We start from the raw sequence: 15386 nt of genomic DNA, 5'->3' as shown, positions 1-15386 counted from the left end.
AATGGGCAAATTCAGCTCAGATGATTATCATATCTACTACTGTGGGCAAGAATCCCGTAGAAGGAATGGAGTAGCTTAAACTGCAGAAACTAGGAAAAACTACTGGGCTAGTCAGGTAGAATCTAAACCAGTTCCGTTATAAATACACAATGGAAGTGAAGAACAGATGTAAGGAACTAGATTAGGTGGACAGAGTGTCTGAAGAACTATAGATGGAGGCTTGTAACATTGTACCGGAGGCAGTAACAAAAACCATCCAAAAAAAGGAAATGCAAGAAAACAAAGTGGCTGTCCAACGAGGCCTTACAAATAGCAGAGAAGGGAAACAAAATGCAAGGGGGATCGGGAAAGTTACAGAAAATGGAATGCAGACTTGCTGTGGACCACAGCAAAGTATTGCCAGTTCTTAAAGAAATGAGAGTGCCAGACCACCTTATCTCTCTCCTGAGAAGCCTATACGTGGGACAAGAAGCAACAGTTAGAACTGCATATGGAACAACTGATTGGTTCAAAATTGGGAAAGGAGTACGACAGGGCTGTGTATTGTCTCCCTGCTTATTTAACTTATATGCACCATATGAAAGGCAGGATTGGATGAATCCCAAGACAGAATAAAGATTGCCTGAAGAAATATCAACAACCTCAGATATCCAGATGATACCACTTTAATGAGAGAAAGTGAGGAGGAATTAAAGAACCTCTTAATGAGGGTGAAAGAGGAGAGCACAAAAATTGTCTGAAGCTCAACATCAAAAAAACTAAGATCATGGCCAATGGTCCCATCACCTCCTGACAAATAGAAGGGGAAGATATGGAGGCAGTGACAGATTTTACTTTCTTGGGCTCCATGATCACTGCAGATGGAGACATCAACCACGAAATTAAAAGATGGCTGCTTCTTGGGAGGAAAGTGATGACAAACTTTGACAGCATCTTAGAAAGCAGAGACATCACCTTGCAAACAAAAGTCCAAATAGTGAAAGCTGTGGTTTTTACTGTAGTGATGTATGGAAATGAGAGCTGGACCATAAAGAAATCTGACTACCAAAGAATTGTTGCTTTTGAATTGTGGTACTGGAGAAGGCTCTTGAGAGTCCCCTGGACTGCAAGGAGAACAAACCTATCCATTTTGAAGGAAATCAACCCTGAATGCTCGCGGGAAGGACAGATCCTGAAGCTGAGGCTCCAGTACTTTGGCCATCTCATGAGAAGAGAAGACTCCCTGGAAAAGACCCTGATGTTGGGAAAGTGTGAGGGTAAGAAGAGAAGGGGATGACAGAGGACGAGATGGTTGGACAGTGTCAACAAAGCTACCACCATGAATTTGACCAAACTCTTGGAGGCAGTGGAAGACAGGATGGCCTGGCATGCTCTGGTCCATGGGGTCACAAAGTGTCAGACATGACTTAACAACTAAACAACAACGACAATCAGGGTAAAAGCACAATATTATGTTTTTTTAAAAGGCAAATTGAAGCTAGATATAGGGCTGGGGTAAACAAATATTACATAATGAACATGTATTAGATATGATATTGTTATAGACAGGATAGAAAATGTGGAGATAGAAATGGCTAAATTATACAAAGAAAATCTGTATAAAATGCTCTAAATAATATCTATTTTGTGTTAAGAGCTTACTCAGTTATCATTGGCATCAATTACAATGTTTGTCAGTAACATTACCTCAAATTATATAGATTTGGAACTGGAATTACTTTTATTAAGTATGTTATTAGAGGATTTTGAAAACATTGTATACTATGAGAATAATATTGTGATAACAGCCAATATTGTATATTAAATACATACATGAACGGTTTGAATGATCGAAAGATGTGTGGAATTTGGGGAGGGGGGATAATTGGGAAGACACCAAGATGCAGAAATAATTGTAAGCAACCCATGTAACACAATGTTTGATAAGCATGAACCGAATGAAGCTAGATTGAAAAACTAATAAAATGTATTTTTTAAAAAGAACCATGACACCAAATTTATATTAACAGTATCATGGGCAAATCCCTATTTTCTGTCTTCTGTGGAATTACTCACACAACTCTGCAATTGTTAATATTGTTTGTATAGAAATGTAACTATATGTTGATATAAATACAGTGGTGGGGAAAAGGCTTTTCCTTGGAAAAAATCTTGCTTCTGCATGTGACTTTGGGAAAGACTCCTGCCTGAAGCCCCAGAGAGCTGTTACCAGTCAGTGTAGAGGAGGCGTAGGCAACATGCAGTCCATAATCCACATGTTCACCCCCAAGGCATTTTTGCAGCGGGAGCAGCTTCCCCATATCCTCTAATTTTTTTATAAAAAATGTTCTGAAAATCCTATTCTATATCTGGGAATATGGGAGGACCATTGCCATGTTTGCGGCCAGCCCCCACCCTCCATTAGTCTCCCATTCCCTTTACATTTTAATCTATTTTTTTTTAAAAAAAATGGACACTAGAGGATGCAAGAAGGGCCATTTAAAGTATTTTTTTTTTAAATGTTAAACTCAACGTTAAGCTGCTAATTTGTTTCCTGAAATTCAAAAACCAGTAATTTCACAAACATGGCATCTCATCTGCGGATTCTTAAGACTTGACTCCTTGTTGTACCATAGATTCCCTTCTAAATACAGTGGTGCATTGACTTATGAACATCCCTACTTACGACCATTTTGAGTTATGACCAGCTCCAGCTGCAAAATTTTGCTACTGCTTGTGACCGGAGCTTCCACTTGCGAACAGAAAAAGGCAGGAAATTCAAATTGCTAACTGTAGGTAGTGATGAGGCTGTTTCTTTGTAGCTCTTTCGGCCCAGCAGTTAGAGAGTGTGCATTGGAGATGGCAGCTTGGGACTGCCTCCTTCTGCTTCTTAGAGTGTGTGTGTGTGTGTTTGCAGGGAGGCTTCGGGCTGCCTTGTAAGGTAAGGTGCTGTTTTCTGCTTTTTAAAACTGTTTTGAGTGTTTTTGCAGCGTGGTTTTGAGCTGGGGGATTAGGTTTCTGTGCTGTGATGGGTCTTGGAGGGTTTGTTTTTTGGGTTTCCCCCATTTCCAATGGGTCTTGGGATTTTTTGTTGCTTTTTGGAGTGTTTTTCCCCATTTCCGGTGGGTCTGGGAGGTTTGTTTGTTTGTTTTCCCCATTTCCAATGGGTCTTGGGGGGTTGGTTGCTTTTTTAGGGGGAGTACCCATTTCTGATGGGTCTTGGGGGATTTGGTTGCTTTAGGGGGGTTCCCCATGTCCGATGGGTGTTGGGGGGTTGTTTGTTGGCTTTTTTCCCCCATTTGCGATGGGTCTTGGGGGGTTTGGTTGCTTTTGGGTTTTTTCCCCCATTTCCGATGGGTCCTGCATTGTTCCCTTGCTTTTTCCTTTGTTTTCTTTGCATTTCCAACCTGCTCCCTTTGTTCTCTGTGCATTTCTGATCTGCTCCGTTTGTTTTCTGTGCGTTTCCAATGGGTCTTGCACACTTGATTGCTTTGGAGCATTGATGCTGAAATTTCCTAGGAAAAAGTGTGAGCACTACATTACCGGTACTATGCTGGGCAGATTTTTAAAGAAGTCTTTATAAGATGCAATGCCTGGTTCTTTAAGAAAGAAGCTTAAATTGCAATAGCAGCTCCCTATCTTTTGAATTGTTTACCCATTTTTCCCCTCTCTTTCTTTTCCCTCTCTTTCTCCACTGCTGACACATTGATGGTTCTTGTTGTTCACTTTCTTCATGAATGAGATTGTGTGCTTTGGGGACTGAAAGATGGAATCTCAAAATGCAAGAAAATGGGTTTCATTCATTAAAAGAATAGTGCACACTTTCAACCAAAATATTATTATTTTTAAACATTGTATTAGTTTTTCAATCTATCTACATTGGTTTGTGCTTGTCAAACATCATGTTACATGCTTTGCTTACAATTATTTGTTTTTTACATCTCAGTGTATTCCCGGTTGTCCCCCCAAATTCCAGACATCTTTGAGACATTCAGACCATTCATGTACATATTTTAGTAAACAATATGACTACTATCATAATATTACTCTCATAGTGTACAATATTCTCAAGGTCTTCTAATAACATTGTTATTGAAAGTGGTTCCAGATCCATGCCCCAGCTTTATATCTAGTTTAGTTTACCTAAAATGAAAACCCACCATATTACATCTTTACCCTGATTAGGGCTCCCTTATTTCAATTTAATTCTCCTTTTTAATATAAAGGATATACCCCTTTACAATTCCTGATGTTAAATATATACATGTTTTTCAACATTAAGGGGCCCCTTCTTGTTTTCCCCTTTTTCATCTTTCTAAGTAATTCTCTCTCTCATTTCTCTTTTTTCACTTTGTGTTTCTGTGTTTCTAAGCATTCTGCCATCTTTCATGCCCTCTGAAACCATTTTGTGCATCTGATTTATGCCCACTAGCTCTTTATGCACTTGGTCTATCTTCAATAGATCTTCCAGACCTTTTGGTGTTTTGTTTTTTTTGGTTAATTTTGCTGATTTTGTCCCCTTGTTTTCCCTTAGTATTCTCCTCTGATCCAAGATTGACGTTGTTTCTCTTAGGTTTTCCCCATTAATTTCCTCCAGCTCCTCTTTTGATTGGCATACATCATCCAGCACACTCTCATTTCCTTCTTTGTTGTTCCCAGTCCAGATCAATGATTGTATCTGTGTCCTAATTGATCCCTGGCAAAATTGATGCCAGCTAAACAGATATTCCAGAGTCATTTCAAAAAGTCTGCTTTGGCTAAATAGGCCTGAACCAAATTTAAACCCCCAAAGTACCAGGGTAGAATGCAATGGTTGTATCCACGGCCTGATGGCCTAATTCCCTCAGGTTTATGCCAGCTAGTCAAACACAAACACTTCCAGCTCCCGGGCCAGTTTCAGAAGATCTACTTTGGACAAATAGGCTTGGACCGAGGTTCAAAAGCCCCAAATATCACAATCCAATTCAGTGTTTGTGTCCATATCCTGATAGCCTAGTTCCCACAGTTCTGCATCAGCCAAAACTGAGGTTCCAAGTCCCTGGAGGTGGTTCTAAATAGTTCACTTTGGCTCAATATACTAATTTCCAAGGCACAGTTTTTAAAAAGTCCACTTTAGGGTTAATTTATCCAGCCAGGCATTAAAAAATCAAAAAGAAATAAACAGGTTTCCAAGCTTTAAGCAGCAGTAGAGTACTCAAGGTCACTGTCCTGGGCTTTATGCCAAAAGACTTCAAGCAGACAAAACAAAGTCCAGATTTATCAAGTATAACTTATGAGAAAATTTCTTAAGATTTATAACGCCAAATTATAATATTCTTGAAGTATATTTTAAATGTATTTGAACAAGCAGTTAATGTCCCATTAATCTTTAAATTATTTTCTTTGCATCAGCTATCCCTCTCTCCAGATTTTCTGCCACTTTATGATTGCTGAGATTGATAGCAGGTTCTTTTTTCTGTATATAGGAATTGTCTTCTCCAGGGGTAATCATAAGCAATTAGTTGTAAAAATATATCTCACCCGATAGTAACACTGATGCTAGATAGCTGATTGTTGTTTCTCTTAGCCGGCTGCCGATGACTTGCAAGTGAGCTTCCAAGCTGCTTGTTTCTGCCCGTTGGCTGATTAGGGAGTTTCCTGGATCAAACGGAGATGTCCGCCATCCCCCCCATGATCAACAGGCTTCCCCCCCCCCAGTTCACCACCTCTTCGGGGTGGTTTCGACACCCTGGGGTGTCCCAAACAGGTCAGAATTCAGCCCAGGGGACAGAGCTCTGTCCTCCTGCTGCTGTCTCGTCGCGGCGTCAAGCCGGAAGTCCAACCAAAATATTATTATGAGATCAGTGAACAATGAGTGCCTGCAGAAATTTCAGATAATCTGTTTTCAATATGTCATGTACCTCTGGGACTAACACCTTTTAGGCTCTGAAATATGTTTTAACATTTTTAACCACATCTGAGGCCAGGGTGGAGCTCTGCTATAAAAATCTAATATGATATCAAGAAGGTTGCTGGAAGTACCCTTTATTATTCATTCTACTCCATGGCAGTCCTTTTCTAGTTTCCTTGATTCCTGTTGAGACATGCCTCGCTTATGCCTGAATATGGACTGTATCTAAGCTAACCCTTACCTGACTGGTTGAATTATGCCATTTTGAAACCTAATATAGTTTGGACCCAATATACTCTCTAATTTTCAGACCCACTGGGCAGGGCTCCGCCTCTCTCTGGCATGGCTTTGCCCCTGCATGCATGTGCAACTCCGCACCCCCCCCCCGTGCGCTGGGTTCTGTTGCGACTGGAACCTAATGGGATCACTGCACAGAGAAGGAAAAGAGCTGTGTGGAGGGAAACAGTCATGTGCGTGTACATGTGCACCCAGCTCAGTGGGAACCTTGCTTAAACTATATCTTGGGACTCCCCTTATCTGCTCCATACTAGGACGGTGATACTGGTTTGAAACGTGTGTTGCCTTTTGACCATATCTTCAAAGTGTCCTTGCCACTCTGAATGTGGTGTATTCAATTTAAGCATTGGAACAGGACTAGGAAGACCTGGATTCTCATATGTACACAACCATGAAGCTCATGGAGTGCCTTTGGTCAATCATAGTCTCTCAATCTGTTCTGCTACACAGGGTTATTTGGAGGATAAAGAGAAACCTATATGCTCTACTGACCACGTTGGAAGGATAACAGGACATACAGTAAATGTAATAATTGTAGAGGATAGAATAAAATAATGAATACATTGTTGCTGTTTCCTTGAAGCTTGCTGGCTTAGGTATTACATCTGGAACCTACCTACTCCGAAATAGGATATAAGAGGACAGTGATGGAAGCAAAGGGAAAGGCTAAAGAAGCACCAGAGTGTATGGAGGGAAGGCCAGGTTTTTTTTTTTAAAAAAAAAAAGAAGGGTGGGGGTTTAAGTAGAGGAATGAAAGATCAGAGGGAGCGTGCCTGGAGTGATGAACTAAGGGATTTCTAATCCTTGAAAGAGTCTATCTGGCTGTCTCCTACATAGGTGGGGACCTAATTAATTTCAGCTATAAAGGCAGCAGTAATGGCAACTAAAGACCCCTAGAGACCATGTCAGTGGGACATTCTTTAAGGGATGTAGCTAAGGTAACATTTAGCGCTGCATAAAATGTAGTTTTTGTTTTCATTGCAGTACTATTTACTGTATATTAAACCATAATGTTAATTATTCCAGGATTATTTAATTAGTGCATGTTATTATTGTGATTTCATTTTGTCTGGTAAAGGTGAGGAGGAAGGTGTAGAGATTAAAAAGTCTGAGTGCCTGAGCACTAGAGTGCAGGGGAAGAGAAACCATCAAGAAAAAGAGGTGGGCTAGGAGAGAAGGGAGAGCATTGGTATGAAGAGGATTAATGGAGTTTTAACCTGAGTAGCAAGATGAGTGGAAAGAGAGCAGTGCTGCGGGAGCAGTTGGAAGGCTGACAGAGGTGGCTGCTGCTGGCAGATGTGCGAATGGACTCTCCAGGCCTAGGGGCCGGACACTCATTAAATCCAGCTGTGTGGGGGTATTCATATACAAACACCCTCATGTCTACTAGGGAGTTATACTATTTACTTAGGGGTAGAAGAAAAACTACAAGAAGGGACTATCATTTTATCTATGCTTTGAGTTAGTGTAGAAGCAGCTAATCTGTGGTCACATTTTCTTATTGGTGGAAATGTAACTCTAACCATTACTTTCCACTTTAAATCAAGTGTTGCATTTTGTTTTGTTTTTTTGCTTTGCTTTAGTTTTTGTTTCTGTTTGAGAATGTACACAGCATATGGAATGTTCCCGAAATGTCCAGTGTTATACTTTCACTTTGTTTCCAATATTATATTCCACTACATTGTACAGATTTGGTACTGTAGAGCTACATGCATTCAGGTTTTCGTTTTCAGTGTGTTGTTAATCAAGAGTGTGTAATTCCAAAACCAGCTTTTTTGTACATATTCCTCTTTCTTCTGATTTCATATTATTTAGCTCCACTCAAACATACTGTAGCAGAAATATAGAGCAATATTTGCAGTATTATTAGCCCTGTGAGGAACGGATTATGTATTTGGCAATATGGACACAAATAGAGAAATCTTTCCGGTGGCACTGACCTTAGCAGTCAGGTGAATTTTACTAAGGAGAAATAGATAATCCCTCTAAAACAAAATTCCAGGAGAGGATTGGAACTGGGGATTAAACTTCAGAACAAATATCCTATGTGACGGCCGTTAAAAGCCCTACAGAGAAGTTATTCGGATAGATTGAAGACAGTCAGCTGGAAACTCACAGCTGGATTCATGAGGCTACAAAACTCTGTTGACTGTTCTACTCTAGCTGGAGGTTAGTTTTTAAACCTTCATTTTTTAAAGTTTATCCAGGGCTTGATCCCAAGATTAAAAGCTTAAAAAGTTACATTTCAAAGGAACTTCCTGTTATTGCTGCTGAAGTAATTACTATTTCTTGATTTTATTACATATTTATGCGCATGTTATGGCAGTAATTATCTCCACCAGTGAAGTTATCACACTCAGGGGATTCAGCATAATTTTTTAATTAGTTAGCAAAGGTTTAAACAACATGCAGGAGATACATTTTTCTTGTGTGTGTGTGTGTGTGTGTGTGTGTGTGTGTGTGTGAGAGAGAGAGAGAGAGAGAGAGAGAGAACTATAAACACTTTGTATAACATCAAATACTACAACCATGCCCCCATTCTCATCACTGGCAAGCAGTGTCTGAGAGCCAAATTTCTGGAAACATGTCTGGAATTTTTGTTCAGTAGCAGATACTACATGAGAGAATTTTCATTGGGAACACAGTGCACAGGTGGAAGCTTAGTGCTTGGGTGTACAGCTGCAAACCAGTTGAAAATACACGCCTTCTCTTGTATTGCTGTTAGCCTTACTGGACCTCACTTTTGCATGGTACTGAAGAATAAAGACCTGATCAGGCCCAGAAGTGATGAGAGAAGGATTGAATTACTCCATGCTGTGTGGCTGCTGTCCCAATGAAAATTTCTCTCCCCATGCATGCATACTATATAAACAAAAACGGAAAGCAGAAGGGTGGCATGTTTTCAAGTGAAGCATTAGGCACCAGGCATAGCCCTGAATTTATCCCAATTGCAGCTTGGTGCATCCACCTCAGGTGTTGTTTCTCTTCATTTCAGTCATTTTCAAGGAACCAAATTTTATGAAAAACCCCACTAAGTGCCAAAGAGAGCCATCACAAAGATACTGTATGGCATGGGTTTCTGAATATGTTCACAACTAGAGATGGCACAGACCACAGTTTGGCAGTTTGTGCTGGTTCAGCCTTCCAGCTGCACAGCTGTACCATGGGCGCTCCAGCTTCCCAGTGGTGCCTCCAACGGGAGCCCACTCAGAGGCAGTGGTGAGGAACAATGATCTGAAGATGACAGCCTCCTATAAGTATAAAGGTTCTTTTCTAATCACCACTCTTCATTTTAGGAAAGTGACAAAAGAAAAGATGGGACCAATGCATTCTACTCCTTAAATGTTTGTCTAATCCGTATTATCAGTCACCGAAATATCGCTGTTGTCTGTCACATTCACAGGATAAGGCTTTCCCACCTTCCTCTTTCTTCTGCAACCCCCAAATGCCTGAAAATTGCTCCTACAGATGGGGAAACCGTTGGGAAAGTTATAGCATATGTTTCAGGGGGTGTAGAGGAAGAGAATGACCCAAAGTTAACCTCCCTTCTGTGCACAGAGAAGGAACTTGGGTTTTAAGCCAGTGTTAATACAGCAATCTATTTTCTCATTGGTTTCAACAAAGAAAACTGCTTCAGATGTGGTGAAGACATATTACTTTAAATCAAATTCAGTAGTTTTTAATAGAATTGCTAACATTTTTCCTTTTTCTAATATGCATTTTGTATGTTTCTTTACCTCCAGTTCAACTGAAGAACAGTTTCACTGGCAAACACAAGGTAAGATATATTTTGGTAGATTTCTCTGTAGAAAAGTACACAGTGTGAATGAGTAGTTGTGCATACATCTTCAGTTGCTGGCTGGCCAAATTTTGTGGTGTTAAGTGTTAGCACGGGATCATGTGGCCTGGCACTGGGTACTGCTGTTCTAGATTCAGGATATGTTTTCATTGAAACTCTTCAGTTGCTCACAGAATCCTCTATTTGAACCATCAAATATAAAAAAGAAGTTACCAATTGCTTCCTTTCTCCGCAAATTATATGTATAATATATCAAAGCATGACATAATTGGATTAAAGAAAATAGTTGAATAATAATGAGAGTAACCTTCTATATGAAATAGTTGTTAAACAAATGATGAAAAAGAAAAGGAAGACCAAAGGAAACAAGAATTGTCAGTTTAACTATGAAGATTATTGATAATCTAGTAAAACCTAATGTGGCATCCACCAAGGTCATGACTATTCATATGTTATCTCCATAGACCAATGGGAATGCTGAAGGGCAGAGTAAGGAGATTATAAGAGACTCAGCAGGAGGAGGGGGAGTTTAGTTTTAGTTGAGGAAATTGAGAGTTTAGAGAGTTTTGGAGTTTGGGTGGGAGAGGTGGTTGAGAGTGGATGAAGGAGGATGTTTGTTAAGAGTTAACAACATTGCTTGAAGTATCTACATCTGTAAGAATAAACAATTTCTATTTAGTTCTTTTAAAATGACATATGGCCTGGACATCTATCATTAACAATAGATAATGTTGATGTAATCAACTGGTGGCAGCTGAAAGACACATAGCATCAGCTCTTAGTTTGGTGAAATAAGCAGGGGCCACATGGGGATCATGACACCTAGCAAGAAAACTGACAAAATATCTAGCTACTGTAGAGATCAATATGAAATCCCACCAGTCTATCCATTCCTGTCTTCTTCTTCAACATTGTTTGCCGGCACCAACTGAAAAAGCAACAAAAAGAATCTTTGAAAAGGTAATAACAGCCACAAGACAGAAAAAAAATTGTTAAGGTGCAATGATTCATAGAATAGTAGAATCATAGAATCATAGAATAATGAAGTTGGAAGGGACCTATAATCGAGTCCAACCCCATGCTCAATGCACAAATAAATTCAAAGGATATCTGCCAGGTGGTTGTCTAAATTTCTCTTGAATGCCTCCTGTGTTGGTAATTGATTCCATTCCCGTACTGCTCTAACAATTCGAAAGTTCTTCCTGATATTCAACTGAATTCTGGCTTCCTGTAACTTGAGCCCATTGTTGCGTGTTATGCACTCTGGGATTATTGATAAGAGATCCTGCCCCTTCTCTGTATGACAGGCTTTCAGGTACAGTATTTGAAAAGTGCTGTCATATTTCCCCTCAGTCTTCTTTTCTCAGCTAACCGTGACTGTAGCGTTCACCCTTTTGTTAGGCAAAAGTCATGTACTATTCATGTCTATGCTAATGTGGTGGAGGGGCAGAGCCGAGAGAGAGGTTAAAAGGTGGAGCCTGAGAGGAGGAGTCAGACAGTCAAGAGTCATTCAGGAGTGAGTCAGTAAGAGTCAGAGTCAGAGAATCAGAGAGAGAAGGAATAGATATTAATAGAGTTAAGTTGGTTAATATAAATAGATAAAGTGGTAATCAATTATATGGCAAGAAGAAAGTATGTATAGAGAGACCTGTGAATTATTTGCTTGTGTACCATGAACATCTGAAGAACATCTGTGATTATTATTAATTTTGCTGTACTTCAATAAATAAGATCTGTTTGCATTTACAAGTGTTTGGACAAATGTTATGTTGTGGATAGAGGTAATCCACTGGTGGCAATGAGGGAAACAAAGACTGGAACCTTTGTGAGAGCACAAAAAGTAGGTGCTTCAAAAGAGGTGATCGTCACAATGACCAATTCTTTAAGTCTTTCCTCATAGGGCTTGGTTTCCAGCCCCCTGATCCATCCTTGTTGCCCTCTGCTGAACTTGTTCCAATTTGTCAACATCCTTCTTGAAATGTGGTATCCAGAACTGGACACAGTACTCAAGATGAGGCCTAGCCAGTGCCAAATAGAGGGGAACTAGTACCTCACAGTATTTATGAGAACATCCCTAAAAATTTATAAAAAAATATACAGCCACAGAAATCTGTTTTTATTCTAAACACATCTGAAAGTGTTGTCAGCAAAAATATTAAATCTATGAATTACAAATAAGCCATCTGATCAGGCTTTATTGGAAAAAAAAGGGAATAAATAGCCTGTTAATGGAGAATGGATAGCTTAGGCTCACCAGACTGAGTTTACTATGTATATATTATACAATTATTGTGTGCAGATAGATTTGTGTAGTTGCATATGTTTACATAATCTTACTGCTAATGCTCATGGGTGTTCTCATGGTCATCATACCTTAATAGATCATTTGAAGCTGCAGTTGTCATCTGTTGTAGCCCTTTTGAAGATCCTTGAGTTTTTTGTTCTGTTTTGCACTTCCAGATGCACAGCTGCTTTTGATTGTGGCCCAAAATGTTCACCTTTTCAGTCACCCAGAAATGGCTATTTGGCCATTTCTTGGTTTATCCCTTCAATTAATCAAACCATAAATTAAGGATTCAACAAATGTGTTAACTCTGAACATGCAGTCCCTGTAACAAGACTAAATCATTTTTTGTGGAATGTGGAACACATAAAACTGCACCTATAGGCATGCTGAATGGGTGATTTTTGAAGCTGTATCCAAAAATAACTTTTTGTAGTTCTACTGACCTGTGATATTCATAGATGCAATTGTCACCACCTAGCAATGAAACAAAAAGCCATAAATACATTATGCTAGTATTTAAACATGATGAGCAGCATCATGAAGTATTAGGCAAGGCATCTTCCCACTGCTGAGAGGAGATACCATATTTGTCTGTGTATATGACCTCCCAATGTATACGACGACCCCCTAATTTTGTCCCAAGGCTGAGGAGCAGTCAATGGGCAGCTGCAAGGGGTGGCCCAGCATCGGTGCTCCTCCGCCTCCTGCTGCTACTGCCTCCGCTGCCTGATTGCCTTCTCCAGTGCAACTTGCTAGGGCTTACCTCCAGCTCATTTAACCACCTTGTCCCCTGCCTGAAGGGAGCCCACTAGTGGCACTGGAGGAGGTGATCCAGTGGTGGTGGCAGCAGTCAATGGGCAGCAGTGATAGGCGGCCAAGCGCGGCTCCTCCTTTGCCTATCTCTGCCTCGTGCTGCTGCCTCCTCCAGCACCACTCGCAGGCTCCCTTCAGGCAGGGGACAAGCTGGAGTGAGCCCCGGCAAGTCACACTGGAGGAGGTAATTGGACAGTGGCGGCAGCAGTCAATGGGCAGCCACAAGAGGCGGCCAAGCGCAGCTGCTCCTTTGCCTCTGCCTCTGCCTCCTTCCATGTATAAAACAATCCTCAATTTTTCCTCTAACGATTTATGAAAAAGTGTCATTTTATACATGGAAAAATACAGTATGGATGAATGTGTCTATAATCTGATCGTTCTCTTGTTTCATTTTTTGTTTTGAGGGGAGTGTTTTGTTTTATACTTAAAATTTTTGAAATCTTTTGTTACAGATGGTCAGAAGGATATAGAAGATGAACTGACAACTGGTCTTGAACTTGTGGATTCTTGTATTAGATCACTGCAAGAGTCAGGAATACTTGATCCACAGGACTATTCAACTAGTGAAAGTACGTTTCTAATAAATTTGTCTTTCTTTGTGTTCTCACCCTAACTAAAACCCAGTCTTACTCACAATGCTTTGTGTTTTTAAGATGAAAGAATACTAGGCTATTATAATGTTCGTATTTCATCTTTCATATCTAAAAGTTGGCAATATTGAATGACCAATTGTCTATGTGTGTATATATGTGGACAGCAATCTTCAAAGTGTTCTCAAACCTTTTCAAAATAGAAAAATAAAACAGTGCAGGTAGCCTTTAGGGGGAATGCATTGAGATGTTTAAAAAAATCAGTATTTACAGATTTTGCTATCCAGTGTGTAGGAATAAGTATTCATTTTGTTCACCAAGATGCTTATCATTGTTTCTGTATCAAAACACCACACTACATTTTGGGAGACCCTTTTTTAAATGGACAACCAATGACCATCAGAAAGCTTGCCCTTTATGAATCTGTCTGTGTACAGCACATAGCATACATTGGTCCAACTTAACTGTTATTGCTTATTATTTCCAGTTGTGTTCCTACTGCCATATACTGTAGTATCGATGGAGAGATGCCCCATGTTATCAGATCCCTTCCTTTTTGAGGGTTTTCCTAAAATGTATCACGATAGTCTCTACCAGTCAAACTAAACCTGCTGACACATGCTAGTCTACCTATCTGCCTAGGTAATTTTTAAACACTTCTGCCAAGAACATGCTGGCTGGGTGATTTTGGAACTGCAGTCTTTAAAAGGAGCCTTTTCAAGCACTGGTCTAGATACAGAAAGATGTATTTGATGAGAAAGAAGACAGAGAACTGGGAAAAATCAGTCACCTTAAACACATATCCATATGGAAATGTATATAAACTGTAATGAAGTCAATTCAACTTGGGATGCAACTCCATTGGCAATTTACCCCACCGTTTGTGTCAGAGTTGACATGGTTGAAATTACCATATTTACCAGCTACTACATAATGTACAGCTAAGCATGGAAAAGCCCAGTCATTCTTTCCATGAGGAATAGTTCAACTGGCAGATTGATTTTGCTTCAAATTCAGCTTTCCTCTGTTTTCTGGTATCTGTGATTGTTTATCCAAATGCAAAGGGAAAATGGGATGTCTGTGCATTGAGCTGTTTGAAGGAGCTGGAGCATCCATACAGGGAAGGCTTTGCGACAGTTGCGGCCCCTGCTTCTTTGCTGTAGCTTTTTCCAATGCCCTCCCCTCCCCAAAAGTGTTTTGGCTCCTGTGCCATTTGCTCAGCTTCAGCTCCTTTTTCTTCCTCCATGCTTATCTTTGTCTTCTCACAAATAAGCTTTTCACATCCACTTATCTCTTTTTTTAAACACATGGGGGGAAACTATGCTAGGCTGACAGATTGTCAATTCAGCACTGTATCACACATTTTTAAGGAAGTAGCGCATGCCTAAAGGGCAGAAGTGAAGAGATGAGGAATGAGGCACTGTTGGGTGGGAGATTTTGTTCCAAATGACAATTGCAATGATTTTATGTGCAGTGTAAACTTTTGCAATGGAAATTTTTAGGGACAATAAATCATTTGCTATGTTATTATGGGAATGAAGTGGGTGGTGGTTGTTGAGTTTTGCCTGTTTGTGCATCACCCAGAATAGTGTGAATTCACTAACTGGGTGGGATATAAATTAAATAAGTGAATGACAACAGTGATTTCAGCAGTGGAAACTGTGGGAGCCTGGGATAAAAAAACTCTAAATCAACTTCCCTGTGTAGTCACACCCTTAGCTAGTTAATGAT

General features: G+C 40.0%; 1 protein-coding gene across 17 annotated transcripts in view; it reads left to right on the top strand.

Annotated features, from left to right (window-relative positions):
• CTNND2 (catenin delta 2) overlaps positions 1–15386 on the top strand; it is a 717568-nt gene that overhangs the window by 350949 nt on the left and 351233 nt on the right. For all 17 annotated transcript variants that reach the window (XR_013544226.1, XR_012086701.2, XM_072998494.2 and 14 more), the window contains 2 exons: positions 9910–9944; positions 13518–13634. Coding sequence is in view for 14 of the 17 variants with exons in the window: in XM_072998494.2 (XP_072854595.2) it covers positions 9910–9944; positions 13518–13634 (152 nt within the window). In the remaining 3 variants the exon portion in view is untranslated. The remainder of the gene's footprint in view (positions 1–9909; positions 9945–13517; positions 13635–15386) is intronic.

Source organism: Pogona vitticeps, chromosome 4 (genome assembly GCF_051106095.1).
Source record: "Pogona vitticeps strain Pit_001003342236 chromosome 4, PviZW2.1, whole genome shotgun sequence".
In the NCBI taxonomy this organism is placed as follows: Eukaryota; Metazoa; Chordata; class Lepidosauria; order Squamata; family Agamidae; genus Pogona; species Pogona vitticeps.
The sequence above is the reverse complement of the archived record's forward strand: the minus strand, read 5'-3'. Positions and strand labels throughout refer to the sequence as shown.